This window comes from Apium graveolens, chromosome 7 (genome assembly GCF_009905375.1).
Source record: "Apium graveolens cultivar Ventura chromosome 7, ASM990537v1, whole genome shotgun sequence".
Lineage (NCBI taxonomy): Eukaryota > Viridiplantae > Streptophyta > Magnoliopsida > Apiales > Apiaceae > Apium > Apium graveolens.
Window position 1 is genome coordinate 26,167,761 of NC_133653.1, and position 19,379 is coordinate 26,187,139.

Here is a 19,379-nt window from a genome sequence, read left to right on the forward strand (position 1 = left end):
GAAGAGGTTACAATTAGTAACCTACAACAAACCTTAGTTCTATTCTAGTTAAATTGAATTTATGCCACATGAATAGGTCTTTGCCGCCTTAGATCCAATTAGGGGTGTAATTGAGTCGAACTGAGTGGAATACTATTAGATTCGTCTCGAATTTGATTAAAATAGTTCGGGGTTAAACTCGATCGAGTCTTTAATTTCAAGTTCAAAGCTCGTCTCGTAAAAAGTTCATTATGCTCGAGTTCGGCTCAAAAATTCGAATTAATTTCATTAAATATTAATAAAAACTTGAAATATGATCGGTTCAACTTGAATTCGGCTCGATTTCGATTCGATAATAACTAAATATTATATAATAAATATCAAATATTTATATAAAAATATATTTATAATAAAAAAATTAAAAATAATAAAAATTCGATAAGACTCGTGAATCTTAGGAATCGAATGATTTAAAACTCGAATTCTGCTCGATCAAAATTTCAAAAATCTCGAGTTCGAACTCCGCTTGATTTTTATCGAGTTTAGTTAACGAGACTGGTTTAAGTAGCTCAGAAATGGCTCGTTTTAGTCGTTTATACCCAAGGCCCAACTTCAAATCTAGTTCAACGAGATAAAGGGCTCCGCAATAAAAAAACAGCGAAATTAATTATAAGGCCCGACTATTATTCAAAATTATCTCAGCCGTCCAATGAAGATCATCCAAGCCGTCCAATCTAGGTCAATCCCCTTTCTCAATATAAACCTCAATACACAAAAATATCAAACATTAGGGTTTTTAACACACATCCCAGAGCTCTGAAAAACTGAACAGAAGGGGTTAAACGACAGCGTTTTAGCAGTCAGCCTTGAAAAAGCCCTAGCTTTATCTTGGCCCTCAATTTTGATCATCTCTTCAATTCAACAAAAGGGTTTACACATTACACACACACAACTGTAAATCACTCAAAAAAACTAGAAATCAATGGCACCAAAAGCATCAAAAGCCGATAAGAAGATAGCGTATGACGCAAAGCTGTGTCAACTTTTGGATGAGTACACACAAATCTTGGTGGCTGCTGCTGATAATGTGGGGTCTAAGCAACTTCAGAATATCCGAAAGGGTTTGCGTGGTGACTCGGTTGTGCTTATGGGCAAGAATACTATGATGAAGCGCTCTGTTAGGATTCATGCTGAGAAGACGGGCAATGAGGCTTTTCTTAATATTATTCCTCTGCTTGTTGTAAGTAATTGTTATTGTGTGTTTGTGTGTAATTGATTGTTTTCGGGTTTTTTCGAGATGGGTTTTCGAGATTTTGTCCCAAGTAATTATAATTGTGTATTTGTGTGTATTGTTAATTGTTTTGTTTTTTTTGAGATGGGGTTTTGAGATTCTTGTTTTAAGTAATTATTATTGTATATTTGTGTTTATAGTTGATTGTTTTCGGGTTTTTTAGGTGGGTTGTTGCGATTTTTCTTCCTTGCTGTAAGTGATTGTAACTGTGTGTTTGTGTGTGTAGTTGTCTAGTTGATTGTTTTCGGCTTCTTTCTAGATGGGTTGTTGAGATTTTGTCCCCTTGTTGAAAGTAATTATAATTGTGTATTTGTGTGTTGTTAATTGTTTTGGGTTTTTTTGAGACGGGTTGTTGGGATTCTTGTTTTAAGTAATTATAATTGTATATTTGTGTTTATAGTTTATCGTTTTCGGGTATTTTTTAAGATGGGTTGTTGAGATTTTTGTTCCTTGCTGTATGTGATTATCATTGTGTATTTTTGTTTATAGTTGATTGTTTTCGGATTTTTTATAGTGTGTGTGTGTATATGATTGTTGGATAAGTTTAGAATTTTGCAAGTAATTAAAATATGTATTTGTGTTTATAGTTGATTGTTTTCTGGTTTTTTTGAGATGGGTGGTTGAGATTTTGGATGTATAATGTATCTGTGTGTATGATTGTTGTTGGGATAAGTTTGTGAGATTTGATTGTTTGGTTTTGTTGATAATAGGGAAATGTTGGGCTGATTTTCACCAAGGGAGATTTGAAGGAAGTGAGTGAGGAGGTTGCCAAGTACAAGGTGAGTATTGAAAATGATTACTTTAATTTATTATGTTTTGATGTTTTATTTTGGTTTAAGTTTTAAAATGTGATTGTTTATTTAATTTTGTATTGGGATTTGTGGTTATAATGCTGTTGGGATGTGGGAGGTTTATGCTTTGTAATGGGTGTCTGGTTGAGTTAGGAAATTGTCTAGAAACTGCACTATTATTTGTCGACATATGTTAATAGTCTAATCCTACTGAGTTTCCTGTTCAGACTAGTCTTCGAGTTCTCAGTTTTAATTGCCTTAAAGAAGATTCCTTTCCTTGATCAGAAAACTTGCATGTTTAACATAACCAAAAAAACTAGTTTATTGGAATATTACTATTGCATTCATAAGGATATGCTAATGCTATCACATGATATTAACATACCCTTTTATTTCTAGTCTGCTAATCTGCTTTGCATATTTTTTTGGTGCAGGAAAAAATGAGAGAGCACTACGGTGACATGACCGCTTATCTAAAATATAAGAAAGAATCATATTATAAGAGTACTATAAGAAATAATTTTGATGGTTTTCTAATTGGCCTATTTTTGTGTGCCGAGAAGCATTTTCCTCTTATGTTCTATCGTTTAATGTATTTCAGTGTTATGTTAAAATGTATTTTAATTATGTGTACGAGTTTATCTAATATATGGGGGGTCCTTTAAGGTGTCATCACTCATGCTATTAGAATCAAGGTCTTCTTCAAAGTGTCTCTCTTTAGTGGTTTTTGGAATTGTGCAACTTTTACTATGACTTAGAATCCAATTTTGTAGTCTAACCATTTGGTTGTTATCAGGTCGGAGCTCCTGCTCGTGTTGGTTTGGTTGCTCCTGTTGATGTTGTTGTGCCACCAGGGAACACCGGCCTTGATCCCTCTCAGACATCCTTCTTCCAGGTACTCGTGACTTTCCCTTGAAGTTACCTTGTGTTCTTTCTACCCTTTGGTTTCTCACCGTTCTGCTTATTTTGTACCCAGGTCCTCAATATCCCAACTAAGATTAACAAGGGTACTGTTGAAATTATCACTCCAGTTGAGCTCATCAAAAAGGGTGACAAAGTGGGGTCATCTGAGGCTGCTCTGCTTGCAAAGCTTGGGATTAGGCCCTTTTCTTATGGTCTTGTTGTCTTGTCTGTTTATGACAATGGAACAGTTTTCAGTCCTGAAGTGCTTGATATGACTGAAGATGATCTTGTTGCGAAGTTTGCCATTGGTGTTTCCATGGTTACTTCCCTATCTCTGGCCTTGTCATACCCAACCCTCGCAGCTGCACCACATATGTTCATCAATGCCTACAAGAATGTGTTGGCAATTGCCCTCGAGACAGAGTACTCATTCCCACAGGCTGATAAAGTCAAGGAGTTTCTCGCTGTATGTATATCTGTTTATGTTCTTTCAATTCTGATAGCCGTTTTGACTTGTCCTGCTTGATTAATTTCCTATGACACATGTGCAGGATCCCAGCAAGTTTGTAGCTGCTGTTGCTTCATCTGCAACTGCTGATTCTGGTGCCGCTCCTGCTGCCGCTGCTGCTGAAGAGAAAAAGGAAGAGCCTGCTGAAGAATCTGATGATGACATGGGCTTCAGCTTGTTTGACTAAATCCCGTCCGCATGAAATGCTAAAATCAGCTTTGATATCTGATGTTTTTTTGCTGTTTTATGTTGAGACTTCCAAATCTTTAGACTTCTAGTTTTCCTTTTAAAAATGTTTGCATATCATTGGTTTAAGGATATTACAGATATTTTTTTAAATCACGGTGATTTTTAGGTTTATTTTGAGCCAATGTCTACTTTTTCTACATCATAGGCAGGAGAACTTTAGAATTACCATATAGATATCAACACTTTCACGGTGGTTGATGCCAGAGTCATGTGACCACTTTGTGCTACTGTTTTCGGTCGACCCAAATTTATATGATTTACCAACAACAAATATCAAAATGTGATTTGAGAGGATTAGATGTTGATAATTACATGCTGCCCAAGCCAAATATTGGTGTACCATGATCACATTAAGGGCATAAATTGTGGCATAAATATTGATAAACAGAGTGTCTACAGCACAACAAAGTACATGCCTTGTAATTAAAAAGTTGCATTCACCTTGAATCCTTTTAGGGGGAGCAACAGTCGCATTTCCCCTGACGAAAGACACAAATCCTGCCATTGTCACACTGAAAGCCAGTTCTACTGAAGAACTTGGAAATATTATGTCATCATAAATAGAGAGCATCTGCCTTCAAATTCTAAATTTCCTTGTTGATATCAAATTCTAGCACAGAACGTCAGAACAAAACATATGAATCCTGTCAATTACTTGCTAGATTGTCTGGGATTTACTAAAACGTTATAATGCATGAACTGGTCAAAGTTTTTTCAAAGGAATTAAGGAGAAGGCGAATCTCTTTCACTTCAAGAGATGGAAATTGAAGAAATGCGAATGACTTTGCTTATATTTTGGCGCTAGATTTCAATTCCAAACATGTTGGGTAGGCAGTTGGTCCTGAGGCCAGTACTAATATTCATTCATATACAACAAACCTAGGTAACACGACTTCCAAAAGAGAAACCGGCGATTCATAAAAGTTGGCATGGTGAAAATAAGCCGACGGTCCAGGACAACCGATTTCTATTAAAGACGATGACATGGTAAAAATAAGCAGATGGTCCACGACAAACGCTTTCTAGTAAAAAACGTACAAATATGGGTCTCCTGCATTCATACCCGAAACCTAACTTCACACTGATCTTGCTTGAAAAAAAAAGATCTTATGGTATGTTTGCCGGAGACGGGACCCCATCATTTGTAACTTACAAGTGTAATGTACCGGTGATTATTATTTCCCAAAAGAGACCAGAAAGATATTTTGACATGTAAACAGAGTTGTTAGAACTGAATATATTGTAGACTCCAGAGTAAAAAACCCTGGAAACTTGTGTTTTTTTTGCTAAATTACTTGTGATTCTTTTTGCAAAGCAGAAGGTGGAACTCGCGAATATTACACTGAATAGGTTTAGTTAGAACATTTGTACAAAGGGTATAAAGTTTAACACTATAATGTTATATATATTCTTTCAAGTGTTTAAACTATTTAAATATCACTCTAAATGCGAAATTGCCTTGCTCACACCGCCGATTTATCAAATACAACATCATGAGTAGGCAGAACTCGTTGAGGAACACAGATGGAGTGAATGAATCTACTGCGATGGTCATTTTGACAGGATATGCGAGTCTCCTATCTAATAGCTAATTACAACTTTCTCTCTGCCGAGCCTCAAACTCAAAACAGAGGTCATAAATTGCCCTTGATCATAAATTGTTAAATGACCGAGAAAGAGAAAGGGAGAAGTACTACAGCTTTGGAATGTTTTCACATACAAATAAACAAATATGCAGCAAAAAGAGGTGCTAAACATACACAAGAGAGGTGATAAAAAAAGAGAATCTACAATGATTTAAAGCTTATCATGCATTCCGTTTCCTTCACAAGTTACATTTGTATTCTAACAAATATTTATGCACTACAAGTGCACAGAGTTCATAAGCTACCATCCTAGCGCATGACGGAATCATATAGCACAACCATGCTACATAACCTTTCCAAGGAATTAGAATTGAGGGCAACACAGATATAGCCCTCTTCTGGAAAAACGAATACATGTCTTTATCTAAATTCAACATATATAATAACGAAGTTAATCATTTTAATTAAAACAAGCCAATAGAAGTAACAGATAACATCCAAATTCTCAAAATAAAGTGTACTTGTTTCACTTAACACTTGCAAACAACTAGAATTAACAAACAAAAGGGAGGGGCAACAAACAAGGAGAAAAACATGAAAATGTCAATCACTCAGGTGAACTCCCTTCTGTTCCAAACACGATCTAGAACTCTACCTCTATCCTATCAAAAACATTCCTGCAAGTCTGCAACACAAAGTTATTCACAAACCATCTTGTTAGATAATAAATTAAAAGTTATGATGCAAGTTATTTCTTATTAGACTATTTTGAACTTAAACTAGTTCATACTGTTCCAATACAAAATAATTAAGTTCGAGCTTATTATTCGTGTGCTGTGTGTGGGTGACTTTTAAATGAGCTTGTAAGTTAGATAAACTTTTACTGGTTCACAGCCTACAGAAAGAGAAGTGAACACTCCAATAGAAAAAGATTGCCTCAAAGAAACAGAAGACTCGAACTTACAACAGTAAAAAAAGAACATAGCTGCTATAAGACCTCCTGGCAGCAAAGTTAAATTTGAAAAGGTTTCTACCTTTCCAACAAAAAAAGAAAAGAAAAGGGTTCTACCTTGTTGTCCTACACATCCATATCATAATCCTTCATGTATCTTACAGCCTCAGCTTGAATCCCCTAGAAAGGACATCATCCCTGCAAGAGATAAAATCAACACTCAGGAAAAAGTATTAGTAAAGAACATTAGCTCCAGAATGAATCTTCCATCAACCACTCAAACAAAATATTCTCAAGTCAATAAGTAAAAACGACAAAAAGAAAAGAACATCCCGGTGTAGTTAGCATTTCGCGACACTGATTACTCTCTCTATAGAAATAGATCTGCACCAATAATAAATGATACACATCCAAGAAGAGACAATAATGATACTCAATTGTGCTAATAATTTATATTACCCGATTTTTAGTGTGCCATATTCAATCCATGATATTGCCAAAACAGCAAGTTAGACAATCCACTAAAAGGAATGTCGACTTCTCTGCTAAAAATTTTAGAAGTCAGAAGAGAGTTCAACAAAGGTTGGATCATCCAATGTACTCAAACATTATCATCTGATTATCTGACTTGTGAGATAGAGCAGAAATAGCACTAACTGCCTAGATAAGAAGGAAACTAAAGAACAGTAAAAAACGACATTAAAGAAAACTTAATTTGAATAGAGCAATAAAGGTAGGCAACACAAAAAATATTAATCAGTTCCATAAGTCCTTAGATACCTTAGTCGGAAAAGTAAAAACAGTCATGTATTTTTAATAGGTCACTATACCATGTTATCCCAGTTTTAAATGTACAGCTTAAGACTTAAGAGCGATTAATGATCAGGATAACTAAAAAAACGGTATCATTTTCTGTGACAGGACACATAGGAAAAATTAGCCTAGAAAAGATGAAAAACTAGACATGATAGTAAAAATCTCATACTTAACCATAATAGTGAAGCACCAAATCCATGCAAAACTCAAAAGTGTACTACAATTTCTATTTATACATGATTGTGTATGTTTGTTATAACTTATAAGTGATATCAAGTATAGGTTGCCCAATACATATACAGTATACACCACACAAAACCGATGTCCTAGCCTATGTCATTTAAATAACTAAAACCAAAAGCTATGAAACCAATAAATGCCAGAAAAATACAACTACAAGCAACATAACATTTTATACCTACTCTTTTGATGTTCCTTCTGTGGCATGTCTCGTGATGGCTTCTGCGAAGGATTGTCCTCGTTGAGCTGTATGAGACTCTGAGTGTACACATGTGAATCAAACTTATTTGGCATCCGACGAATCCTAACATTCTTGACTGTTTTCATTTGAAGGTCAAACAAAACTCGAATATACAAGTGTTCCTTTTTTCTCCACAGATAGTGCTTTGAACCAAGAATTGTCGGACCCAGAATTTGTCATCATCACCCACACATCAATACGAGAATTAGGGTACATATCAAGAACACCTAGGGATCCTCCATCAGAAACTACACTCTTGGTGTTAAAATTGACAAAAGGCCCCTCAATAACAGGAAAATGAACCTCTTTGAATTGTTCAAGGCTGAGATCAAAACCTACAATGATATTGGAGCAATTTACTGGAATCTTGATTGCCAACCAATGCAAAGCTCCACTTCCAAACATTCCCCAAGCACCAGTGAAACGAATTTGGTTAAAAACTGGAACATCCTGGATCCGTTTCCAAGAATTGGTTTTAAGGCTGTATACAATGGCCATTATGCCACGAAACTGGAGATAACACTCAGCAATCTTGACAATCTTGTAATCATCATTTAAATGATCGTATCCAAAGCCACAAATAAAAGTCTCCGTAAAATGAAAGAAACGAGGAAACTCAGCAGGGGCACTCGGTATCTTTCTCGACTTCCTTAACGGATTAAACACCAAAAGTTCATTCATCTTATTCTTAGATACACAAACCAAACCATTAGCAGCTCCCACAAAATCAGCACCGGAGATAAGAGTCTTGAGTGGATCAACTATTTCTCTAGCAACAACATCATCATATTCATCACGACCATCGAAATTAGACTTAAAATCCTCAGCCAGGTAAAACTTTCCACCTTCATTGATAATAAGAGCACCAGCATTACACTCAAGGGCTTTTCTAAGATGCTTTTTAACATACAGGTCACTATCGATAAGAGAACACCATCCCTTAGACACGCATCGATATCGAAGAAGATACTTGACAGGAAGGCGGTAGAGTATCTCATCCAACATTTCACAAGGAAGGGCCATTTTCTTGAAATATTTATCTAGGGTTTAGTGGGCAAGTATAATATATAAAAACAAGTACATTAAAAACAAGTAGAGTTTTGTATAGCTAATGCAAGAATTAAATAGATATATATATACAGACTGACGTTGTAATAGAATAGAGAAATGATGTGTTGAAACTTGAAGTTACCTGTGTTGAGCTGCTGTGTGTTTAACTTGAATCTCTCCGTTAGTTGTGTTGTTGCCCTAATTTTGGTTCACTACACTCCTTTGTCAGGAAATGTGGGACAAAGATGTGTTGAATTAGATATTGAAACTAGCATGGATGTCCGTTTCGCGTGACGTTAGTTTTTTAATAAATTAAGAGGACAGTCAAGTAATTACATAAAACTGCTTTTTCAAAATTAGAAGTTTGGATGCGTAATGTTAATTTTTTATGAGGATGGCTAGGAAATGGAAGAAGGTTAAATGAATGGGATTACATTACTGTGAAAACAGTTTAAAAATGATTAATTAGGACAATTTTGTATTTATTGTTTTTTTTTGCCGGAGTTCTCCCTCTTCTTTGTTATTTTGGGTCCGTAATGGAACTTGAGAATGAAATAAGGTGAAGATTTTAATATAACGTTGACGGTTACTTAGCGATAGAAACTTTACGTTTAAGAGTGATAGAGTAGTAGGGGTGAACATAAAATGGTTTGTGTAGTACATGGTGAATGTCATAACACAACTTATGTGGGAATCAATTACCAATGTAAAACTGCATTTCGTTATACTTGAAAACTATAAAATTCATCACATAATAGTTTAACCTCCTCATTTTGAAGGTTGGAGGGAAAAGTAGAAGCATGGGGACATATAGTTTCACATTGTACAGGATGCAAAATTCAAGCAAAATAGATTGTGGAAATCATTAGAATTTGATTCTTTGTCCTCTACTGCTTTCATGGATTGGGTTTTTGTTTTGTCGGTGGCGACCGAAAGCTAAGATTTGACATCATGTCCAGGTGGTAGCTGCTGCTTGATCCCTGTAAAAGGCAGTGAAGTGAAGAACAGTATTCAGAATAAGCTTCTATTTAATATTTGCATAGGAAGGTTGGGGTGTAATGCCATACCGTTGCTGTTTGCTGGTGCATAGAGGTTGTGGCCTCTGTTAGATGTTGGTTTGGATCGATGAAGGCTGTGCAAATGTTTGTTGCGAAGTATATTTTTGCCTTATGCAGTACATTGAATTCCTTGATGATAAGTTTGAAGGTGTATTTCCTATTAACCAATGCTTTCAACTCTGAAGGGAACGACTTATCCTCTCCCATCTGAAAGTAGACTAAGAAGTTAGCGACTTTGGAATGAGGCATGAAATGATAGGTTAAAGTATTAGTTGTTACCTGTTTCAGGAGGCGGACAACTCTTTTTCCAAGGACAGCTCTTACCTGCTGGTCGTTCAGTATAATGTCAATGCAACCTGTGTTATCGGATGCCTTTACAGTTACGTTGAATCTATGTATATTGAAGAGGCCGAAGAAGGTATATTTTTGCTGTCAAATGTAGACACTAATTTCTGTGGGGGAGAAGTTTTTAATCTGTCACTTACCTCTTGTCGGGGCAAGGCAGGATACGATTGCAATTCATACAGTACCATCTATCTTGCTCAAATCCTATTTCTCCAAAGCATTGTGTGCAAATCGTCTTGTATCATAGATCGGTCTCTTCCACCGCAGTGATAATCAGATGTGCACAAATTTGTATCTGCAAGTACATAAACTGTACTATTGAACGAAGAAAGAACTGGTACTTGTTTAGGTTTGCAGTACCATGATGTATTCCTTCCCCATGCTTATAATCCTCGCTATATTAAGCATTTCCACCACTGCATGCTTGTCCATTGCATACATTTCTTGTTGGAAAGCAGGTTGTGTCAATCTAATGATATTTGGACAACGTTCAAATTGTTAGATAAATGACATTCGTGTAAGGATTGTGTGAATATAAGTTCTTTACTTACTTTTGTCTTAGCTGCATCACACTATAATGATTGTAGTTGATATAACATTGGGTCCCCCCCACACTTGAAAGATCAACTTGATCTTGGAAGGGAAATATTTGTTTACACATGCACAGAGTTTGTAGAGAACCGTCAAAAGACATAAACATGTTATGGATTGATCAATAAACGGAAGAACTTACTACTTTCATACCATTCCACAATCCTACTCGGCTACTTGCAATAATCAGTATAATAGGTTTTTCATGAACTTCTTTCAGCTGTTCATCAAACATTTCAGAAAATGTATCCCAGAAAGTGACATTGATTGAGGACCTACGCATTTTTTCTGGGATATTTGACGATTAAGGACAAAAATAACCTAAAAATACGGAAATGAAACGTATAAGGAAAATGTAACCTTCCATCGGTCAGTATTAGCTTAACTTGCTTCTGAGCATCATTGAATTTGTTTACCAAATTTGTGAGTGGCTGATAAAATTTCACAATTCCAATTACATATGTGGATACAATTATTTGAAATTGTTAGTTTCAGTTGAAGGTTTACATGTTAAAAACATTTATTTATTGATTTCACCTGCCAAGTGAGTTGTTTGTTTTGTAAGCTCCATCAGCTCGCTATGATCATAAAAATCAAAAGCATTACTTTCAATAGTACATGTACTTTCCTCAATCTCTTTAATTTGAGTGTCTTTTGAGAAAACCAACTGCACATCATTTGCGAGGCATAAGAACTTATCATCGGGTTTGTATGCCTGAACGACAAACTTCCAAATGATATAGCACTTGCCCACAATGAGTTTATCTCTTAGCGCATCATCTACCTTTCCAGGGATGAAAGCGCGCATCCTGCTATTCTGGGGGGTTTTCAGAAAGTGGACATTATATTCTGCAGCTGAATGTATAATAGTAAAAGTTTATAACATAGTTTATGTGACGACTGAGAATTTTGCAACGTAATTAAGTCAATAAAGTATGCTTATGAGATGTGATTATAATTATGTGATTAAGTGTTGATTAATTGTCTTTGCTGTATATTATAATATAGGAGCGTAAATAAAAACGTTCCAATTTAAAGAGTCAGCTTAGGAGTTAAGCTGTGTTGTCGGGCCGTCAGGTAGAACTGAACCCGTCCTAATAAGGATTTAAAGAATATAAAATGTGAAATATGTGAGATTGTGTGAAATGAATGTTTAAGTAAAGTATTTCGTCCTAGTGACGTGTCGGTCGATAATGATAATGAGAAGCGTAATTGAAACGCTGAGCGTCGGGCCGTCAGGCTGAACGTGACCCGGTACGCATAGAAAAGGATAAAGGTTAAAGAAAGACAAATTTTATGATCAGACGTGAGTTGTTATATGTTCATATATGTGTGATTTCTTGTTTGTGTGCATGACTACGTGATTTGTGACATTTTTATGAATTTAAAGGAATTATTTGCTTTAAATAAAGGTTTATTTAACCTTCGCGCATTTTTATAAAATTATCTGAGTAAGATAAAAACATGGGAATTATTTTTTTATCTTCATAATAGTCCTAGAGACTTTTTAAAAATGATGAATGAATTTATTTGGTGGTCATTGCATTTTAAATTGATTTTTATGTGGAAAAATTTTATTATTAAGGCGAGCTTGCGAAAATCATATAAAATCAACCGTACGCTCAAAATCTTATTATGAGTAATGGTTGGAAAGCTAATTTCGAGATCTACGTATTAAAATTATCATTTGCAATAATTTCCGACTTTCCGAGAGAGATATATTTTATATTTGATTTTTATCATATTTGGGTAAAAAGAAAGGAATAATCAATCATAAGAGGGGATTAGTTAATTACTAAAATGCCCCTGCCCTCTAAGCATATATATACACTCATTTCCTCCTCCTTCCTTTCTTTTCCACCCGGCCATACTCTCATTCTCTCATTTCTTTTTCTCTCATCTCTCTCTCACTCTCGAAGCTCTCTCTTCTCTCTTTTTCCTCTCGGTATATAACTCTCTCGTTCACTTGATTTTTAGATTCTTCCATAGAATTTCATTCTTGTTCCATATGTGAGCTTTAATCCACTTGCATGTATAGTTTGATACTTGCATGCGGTTGTGTGCGTGTGTGTAGGTTCGGCTATGCCGAGTAAGCAAGATGATGTGAAATTGTGGTGATCATGTCTTGTATGTGCTTGTTGTCATGATTTTTAGAAGTAATCGGAGGTTTTATGGTAGGATACCCTCGAATGAGGGCACCACCGTGAGGCCACCGCCACCGGTGATGAACTCCGGTGAACCGGTGGTGAGTGATGATGTAAACACTGAACTCTACTACACCAAAACTTGTTCTTTTAATTATTGCATGTGTTATTCTTGAAAAACCCGAATGGTTTTGGTCTTGGAAGTTAATAATTCGATTCTTGTTAATTAAAGTGATTATGGATTGATAATAGGATGATTAATGATTTAAGGATTAAGAAAAATGTTTGCATGTGTTACTTCTTGAAAAACCCGAATGGGATTTTGATTTTTTTGAAGATCAAAGATGATTTTAATAATGGAAATGACTTGTTGATTGATAAAAATGATTTTTATGATATTTGGGCTTGTATATTTGATTGGATGCTTGAGAAATCAAAATTTAGGATTTGCATGATGAAGATTTTGGTTCGACCTTGTTATAACAAAAGGGAAAAATTGATTTTTGTGACTTGATTTTGGTATAATCTAAGTTTAACTAGGAAGAAATGAGATTGTATGTTGATTTAAAAGAGGAATTGATAATACATGTCATTGTTTGATTGATTATATGTTATATGGAATTGGTATGAAATTTACTTGATTATGGGTGATGTTTGTAGAATGGTCGAATGGTGTGTAGTAGTTAAAAAGATCAAATTCAAATTTAAGTGTTGGAATTGATCATGAAGATTAGTTAAGGATTGCATGTAAAATTTTGCTTGATTTCCTATGTTTGGTTCGAATTAAGGTATAAAAGAAAGGGGATGATTGATTTGTGCTAACTATGGTTGTCTTGTTGGCTTAAAGATGACTTTAGGGTCGTTATTTTAAGTTTTGTCGTTTGTTTAATTCGTATAAGAATTTCAAGTATAAAGAGCTATGTGTACTAATATAAAGTATGATTTGACTTCAAGTTGAGATAAGGATATTTATAAGTCGATGGTCGAGTATATAAAGGTGTAAAGGTTAAGAGTAAAGTATATGACGTGTGATGTGCTATGTGCTTATGTGTATAAGCTATACTCGTATATTCGAGTCAAGAGTATAATCGAGCTATTGTATTGAGTGATCGTTCCGGGAACGAGAGTTGAGAACTGATTAAGATCTTGGTTTTTATTGTAGATTCGGAGCGTGAGGGCATTCAGGCTAGGAAAGGAAAGGGAATACTAGGTGGCAGTAGTTCAACCTTCAGGAAAGCAAATTTAGGCAAGTAACTCTTATTACTTGTGAAATGGTTATAGAGAGGTTAATGTTCATACCATGTAGAGTATTGAACTGTTTAATTAATGAACCCCTGTTAATGACTTGAGATACCCTGTTTTTGATCTTGATAAACTGTTATTGATAAACTTACTGATTCAACCCTTTGGTAACCTGTCCTTTCTGTTCAAGTTATTTGTTAAACCATGAATTGTATTGAACCCTATAATTACCTTTGCAAACCCTTTTTAATGATATCTTATTTCTTGATCACCCTATTGATCCCTGAAACAGATGTTGATTCTTCTAATTTAAGTACCTTGTTATTCTTGATACAGAATCCTTAGAGTTGTTCCTTGCTTGTCTTGAATCACTCCCTTAACTTTGATTTCTTGAAATTTTACTTAAGAATGAGTTTCGACTCGAAAGAGTCTGAATGATTTCATATTCTTGGTAATGATAAAATGAATTTTAGAAAACCTATCTTTTTCCAACTCAAGATTTTCCAAACGAATTCCTGATGGATTGGATTGGGACGTAAGAGGCTAGTGGGACTAGTCCAGTCATGGTAAGAGGCTAGCGGGGCTAGTCCAACTTAAGCCTGAAATTATGCCGATTGGTACCTTAAAGACCAGATGGAGGTCGGTACGGGCTGATCACCCGTATTATAATGAAATGGAAAGATAAAGTGATCCAATCAAGGGTTCTATATTGATTATTTAAAAAGGAACTGAAACATCCTGTTCAGTAATTGATTCTTGAAAATGAAAATGATTTATATTGCTTTGAAAAGAGTTGATTGTGATAATGTAAAGCTTAAAGTTCGGGAACCCTGATTCTTAATCTGTTGAACATATGATTGATTCAATAAAGTGAGATATTGTTGCTTTCCTTTTTCTGAAAGATCTGTTCTGATCCTTTAATGATTTGTGATGAATGTCGGCTTTCACCCTGCTTGAGCCTTGTTCCTTGAAAGCCCCATATTTTTACTTCATAACCCTTACTTAACCTAAAAGATGGAAATCTGCCACCTAGAGCAAATAGAGTAGACTGCCCTGAGAATTAGTACAAGTATATTGTGGATTTGATATCGTAGAACTGCTTTATATTTACTGGCTGAGTTTTATACTCATATGTTTTGTCTTAATCTAACCATGGCGGTTAAGCAAGAAGATGGCCAGGCTTAGACGCACTGCTCATAAGAGCGTACCTGGTGGTCCCTATCGTGTTGAGGGCTTCCGGTTGCCAGAGTAGGTAGTGGTATTTCTGAGTGAGCAAGCGCTTAGAAGGAAATCTGTAAAGATACAATGGGTTATCTGTCGGTTCCCAGCTGGAATCGATTATGTTTATTTAATATTATTTTGGGGTTGTAAGTTATATTTTATGATGGGTAGTTGTAATCTTGTCTCATACTTTATCTTGTTTGATCCTGTTAGTAGTCAATCGGGGTTTATGCTTATTTAATTACTAGATTAAAGGTATGTGGGTCCTCATTTCCTAACCCCGAGATTGAGGGCGTCACAAGTTGGTATCAGAGCTACATGATCTAATCCCTGAGACAAGTTAGGTCTAAAAAGGGTATTTTGGGTATATTTATATCGCGAGAGAGTTTGACTCATATAGAGTTGAGTTAGACTATTAGGTATAGTCTAAGGAAAGTGTGGAAACTAGAGTTAGGGTGTGAGTTAGTTGGAAGCTTTATTTAACCCTAACATTGATTCTTGGTTGTTGTTTTGTGTTTTCTCTCAGGATCCCAGTAGTGGTAGTGACTCAGATTCAGAGATTAGTTTGACCGATACCCCAGTGGACCCCATTCCACCCTCTCCAGAGGAGCCTGTGTATGTTAGTTCAGACCCAGAGGAGGACCCTTCTGAGAGTAGTGAGATCCCTATGCAGATTTCACCCTTGAGGCCAGATTCAGAGACCCTTGCCCCTGAGCCAGAGTCTGAGATGCCTAAGACTGTACCTGTCAGTGTTGGTGGCAAGTTAGCCCAGGACCGAGACTTTGTTTACTCCCGCATTCCTGAGTTGGGAGCTTTGGTGGATAGGCTAGCCCGAGAGTCTAGGCAGAGCGCTTCAGTTTTGAATGATGAGTGGCGAGTTCGGGTTAAGATGGTGGAGCAGGTTGCCAAGAGGAGATTGGATGTGGGACCATCCACTAGTGATGCTGATGCTGAGGCCCGGAGGCTGCATAAGATCGTTCGCTGGTTGTTGGTTGTGTTGAGAGAGATTCTGGATGATTAGACGGGACTGTTGGTTGAGCCCGTAGTTGTTGTTCTTCAGCGCTAGTAGGCTTTGGGATACTTGGTCAGATGCAGGGATCCCTTTTTCATTTATTTATGTTGTATTTCAGAACTTTGTGGTAGCAGTAGTTGGTAGAAGTTAGGGGTAGATAGGGGGATATTTTCCAGTTTTTCCTCTGTTTAACCCTGTTATATTATTGTACCTTATTTCAGAACTTATGATAGCCAGACTTATCTTTATGTACCCTTGTTCAAATAAATCCATTGTCTTGTTTCCCATTGTGCACCCTAAATATCTCATAAACTGTTCTAAATATCATGTTTTCGTACAACCATATTTAAAACTCGTAATACCCTATTCTGTGCCATGATAAAATAACACTGATATGAGGATTATGTAGTAATAGGATTGCATGTACAAAATTTGGTAAAGCTTAAAACCCGTAAAAGATTTCATAATAAAATGATGTTATATGCCATGCTATCGTATTGCTAAATAATTGCTCAATCAGGTTTGTAAGAAATGGCCAACTCACCAGATCACCAAGAAGAAGAAATTCCAACCCAAGACCCAGAAGTAAACCCAGAAACCACCATGATGAGCAGGCTTGCTCAGATTTTGCAACAACATGTGGCCCCTAAAGTTGGAAACTTCAAACACTTTTAATCTGTTCATCCCCCAGAGTTCTTAGGTTTGCCAGACCCAATTAAAGCACAGTCATGGTTAAGAGAAATGGAAAAAGCTTTTGAGTTAGCAGAAGTTAAGAACGACAAGAAAGCCCAGTATGCAAGTTATTATCTTAAAGATGAAGCGAGTTTCTGGTGGGAGTCTTTGAAAACATTGTTGGAAGGAAAGGACCTAACATGGGAGGAGTTCACTGAGATGTTTCTGGAGAAGTATTTGCCGAGCTATATGCAAGATCAATTGGAAATGAAATTTCTGGATCTTAGACAAAAGGATATGTCAGTAGCGGAGTATGAAGTGAAGTTCTCGGAGTTGTCTAGATTTGTACCTGAGTATGTGAATACGGAAGCAAAGAAGGCTAAAAGGTTCCAACAGGGACTTAAGCCGTGGATTAGGAGTCAAGTAGTGTTGTTGGAGATCAAGAATTATGCTGCCTTGGTACAGAAGGAAATGATAGTGAAAGGTGAGCGTGAAGCTGCGAGGAGAGAAAATGAAGGAAGAAAAAGGAAATTTGAAAGCTCGGAGCAAGAGCAAGAGAGTTCAAAGTTTAGAGGAAAGTTTGGAAAGAATGGTGGAGGTTAGAACCAAAGGTTTCAGAAGTTTAAACCCGGTAACGGAGCTCAGAAGAACCGTTTTCAGAAGACAGGACAACCAGGGAAGGATAACAGGCCTCAGATTCAAGAATGCAAGAATTGTGAAAAGAGACACCCGGGAAGGTGTAATAAGTTGGATGTGACATGTTTTAAATGCAAACAGAAGGGACATTACTCTTCAGAATGCCCAAGTGGAGCGAGGAAGCCTGATTTGGCTTGTTTCAAGTGCGGAAAAGTGGGCCACATGGCCAGGAATTGTAAAGAGCGTGTTCAGAAGGCTAATGTTCTTAGGATTGCTAGACCTCCGTCTATCCCAACACCATCAGCTCAACCCAGAGCTAGAACCTTTAATATGACGATGAAGGATGTGGTGCAAGATGTGGACGTGGTAACAGGTATGCTTGTTATTAACTCAGTAGAAGTAAAAGTATTGATGGATTCTGGAGCAACTAGATCTTTTAACTCTAAAAGTATTCTTGATAAGTTAAATTGTGTTACATACCCTCTGAAACCTAATTTGATTATAGAGGTAGCAAATCAAGAGAAATTCATTGTTAGCAAAGTTTTTCCCGGTTGTGATGTGACTATAGAAGGTCGGCACTTTTCTGCTGACTTAATTCCCTTTAAGTTAGGAGAGTTTGAGGTTATACTAGGAATGGATTGGTTGTCAAACCATGAGGCGCAAATAGAATGTAAAAGTAAGAAGGTGAAGTTAAGAATCAAGGATGGTGAGGAAGTGATATTCAAAGGAAAGAGGCAAGAGAAGAAATTCCTAACGGCTATTGAGACGAGAAGATTAATACGTCAAGGATGCGAAGTTTATTTGGCTCATGTCCTGGATGTGGAGAAAGAATCCGTAAGAATCGAGGATATTCCAATAGTGAGAGATTTTCCGGATGTGTTTCCTGATGAATTGCCTGGACTACCTCCAGATAGGGAGATTGAGTTTACGATTGATTTGGCTCCTGGAACGGAACCAGTATCGAAAGCTCCCTATCTTGCGCCAGTCGAGATGAAGGAATTGGCAGCTCAGTTGCAAGAATTGTTAGATAAAGGAGTAATCCGACCGAGTGTATCCCCGTGGGGCGCATCGGTGTTGTTTGTAAAGAAAAAGGATGGAAGTATGAGGTTGTGCATTGATTATCGCTAATTGAATAAATTGACGATTAAGAATAAGTACCCTCTACCGCGGGTCGATGACTTATTTGACCAGTTAAAAGGAGCTTCATGTTTCTCCAAGATAGATTTAAGATCTGGGTATCATTAATTAAAGATTAAAGAGGAAGATATACCCAAGACAGCATTTCGAACAAGAGATGTGCACTATGAGTTTTTGGTAATGGCATTTGGTTTGACGAATGCGCCAGCCGTATCTATGGATCTTATGAACAGAGTGTTCAAGCAATATTTGGATAAGTTTGTTATTGTGTTTATTGACGATATACTGATTTACTCCAAGACGGAAGGAGATCATAAGGAGCATCTGAGAATTTCTTTAGAAACTCTGAGGAAAGAGAAGCTGTACGCTAAGTTCTCGAAGTGTGAATTTTGGCTAAAAGAAGTGCAATTTCTTGGACATGTAGTTAATAAGGAAGGAATTAAAGTGGACCCAGCCAAGATAGAAGCTGTAATGAATTGGGAAAGACCCAAGACTCCTACGGAAGTCAGAAGTTTTCTAGGATTAGCCGAATATTACAGGAGGTTTGTGCAAGATTTCTCTAAGATTTCCGTTCCGTTAACAAAGTTGACAAGAAAGAACGAGAAGTTTGTATGGACGGAAAAGTGCGAGGAAAGTTTTCAAGAGTTAAAGAAGAGGTTGGTAACCGCCCCAGTGTTAGTGTTACCAGATGAAAAAGGGGAATTTGTGATATTCA

General features: G+C 36.5%; 2 protein-coding genes across 4 annotated transcripts; one reads left to right on the forward strand and one right to left on the reverse strand.

The window, feature by feature from the left end:
- The first annotated feature begins 758 nt into the window (after nucleotides 1-758).
- Nucleotides 759-3,832, forward strand: LOC141671739 (large ribosomal subunit protein uL10-like). Its single transcript, XM_074478068.1, has 5 exons — nucleotides 759-1,219; nucleotides 1,981-2,049; nucleotides 2,858-2,956; nucleotides 3,038-3,430; nucleotides 3,516-3,832. Exons 1-5 carry the CDS (start codon nucleotides 962-964, stop codon nucleotides 3,657-3,659), a joined length of 963 nt encoding a protein of 320 aa, XP_074334169.1. The 5' UTR covers nucleotides 759-961; the 3' UTR covers nucleotides 3,660-3,832.
- A 1,929-nt stretch (nucleotides 3,833-5,761) lies between these two features.
- On the reverse strand, nucleotides 5,762-8,830 carry LOC141672415 (F-box protein CPR1-like). 3 transcript variants are annotated; one of them, XM_074479010.1, is made up of 4 exons: nucleotides 8,749-8,830; nucleotides 7,494-8,596; nucleotides 6,377-6,457; nucleotides 5,762-5,992 (listed from the first exon to the last, which is right to left on the reverse strand). In XM_074479010.1, the coding sequence occupies exon 2, from the start codon at nucleotides 8,577-8,579 to the stop codon at nucleotides 7,650-7,652; it is 930 nt and encodes a 309-aa protein (XP_074335111.1). In that variant the 5' UTR covers nucleotides 8,580-8,596; nucleotides 8,749-8,830; the 3' UTR covers nucleotides 5,762-5,992; nucleotides 6,377-6,457; nucleotides 7,494-7,649. The 3 variants fall into 3 exon arrangements, with proteins under 3 accessions (XP_074335111.1, XP_074335112.1, XP_074335109.1); XM_074479011.1 differs by having other exon boundaries at nucleotides 7,498-8,582; nucleotides 8,749-8,820; XM_074479008.1 differs by having other exon boundaries at nucleotides 7,494-8,582; nucleotides 8,749-8,820.
- Nucleotides 8,831-19,379: the final 10,549 nt, after the last annotated feature.

Bases quoted from the DNA above. Each gene is read 5' to 3' on its own strand.
- LOC141672415 (XM_074479010.1), bottom strand. From the start codon at position 8,579: ATGGCCCTTCCTTGTGAAATGTTGGATGAGATACTCTACCGCCTTCCT.
- LOC141671739 (XM_074478068.1), top strand. From the start codon at position 962: ATGGCACCAAAAGCATCAAAAGCCGATAAGAAGATAGCGTATGACGCA. The intron at 1,220-1,980 runs GTAAGTAATTGT...TGTTGATAATAG, and splicing joins ATATTATTCCTCTGCTTGTT to GGAAATGTTGGGCTGATTTT. The intron at 2,957-3,037 runs GTACTCGTGACT...TTTTGTACCCAG, and splicing joins CTCAGACATCCTTCTTCCAG to GTCCTCAATATCCCAACTAA.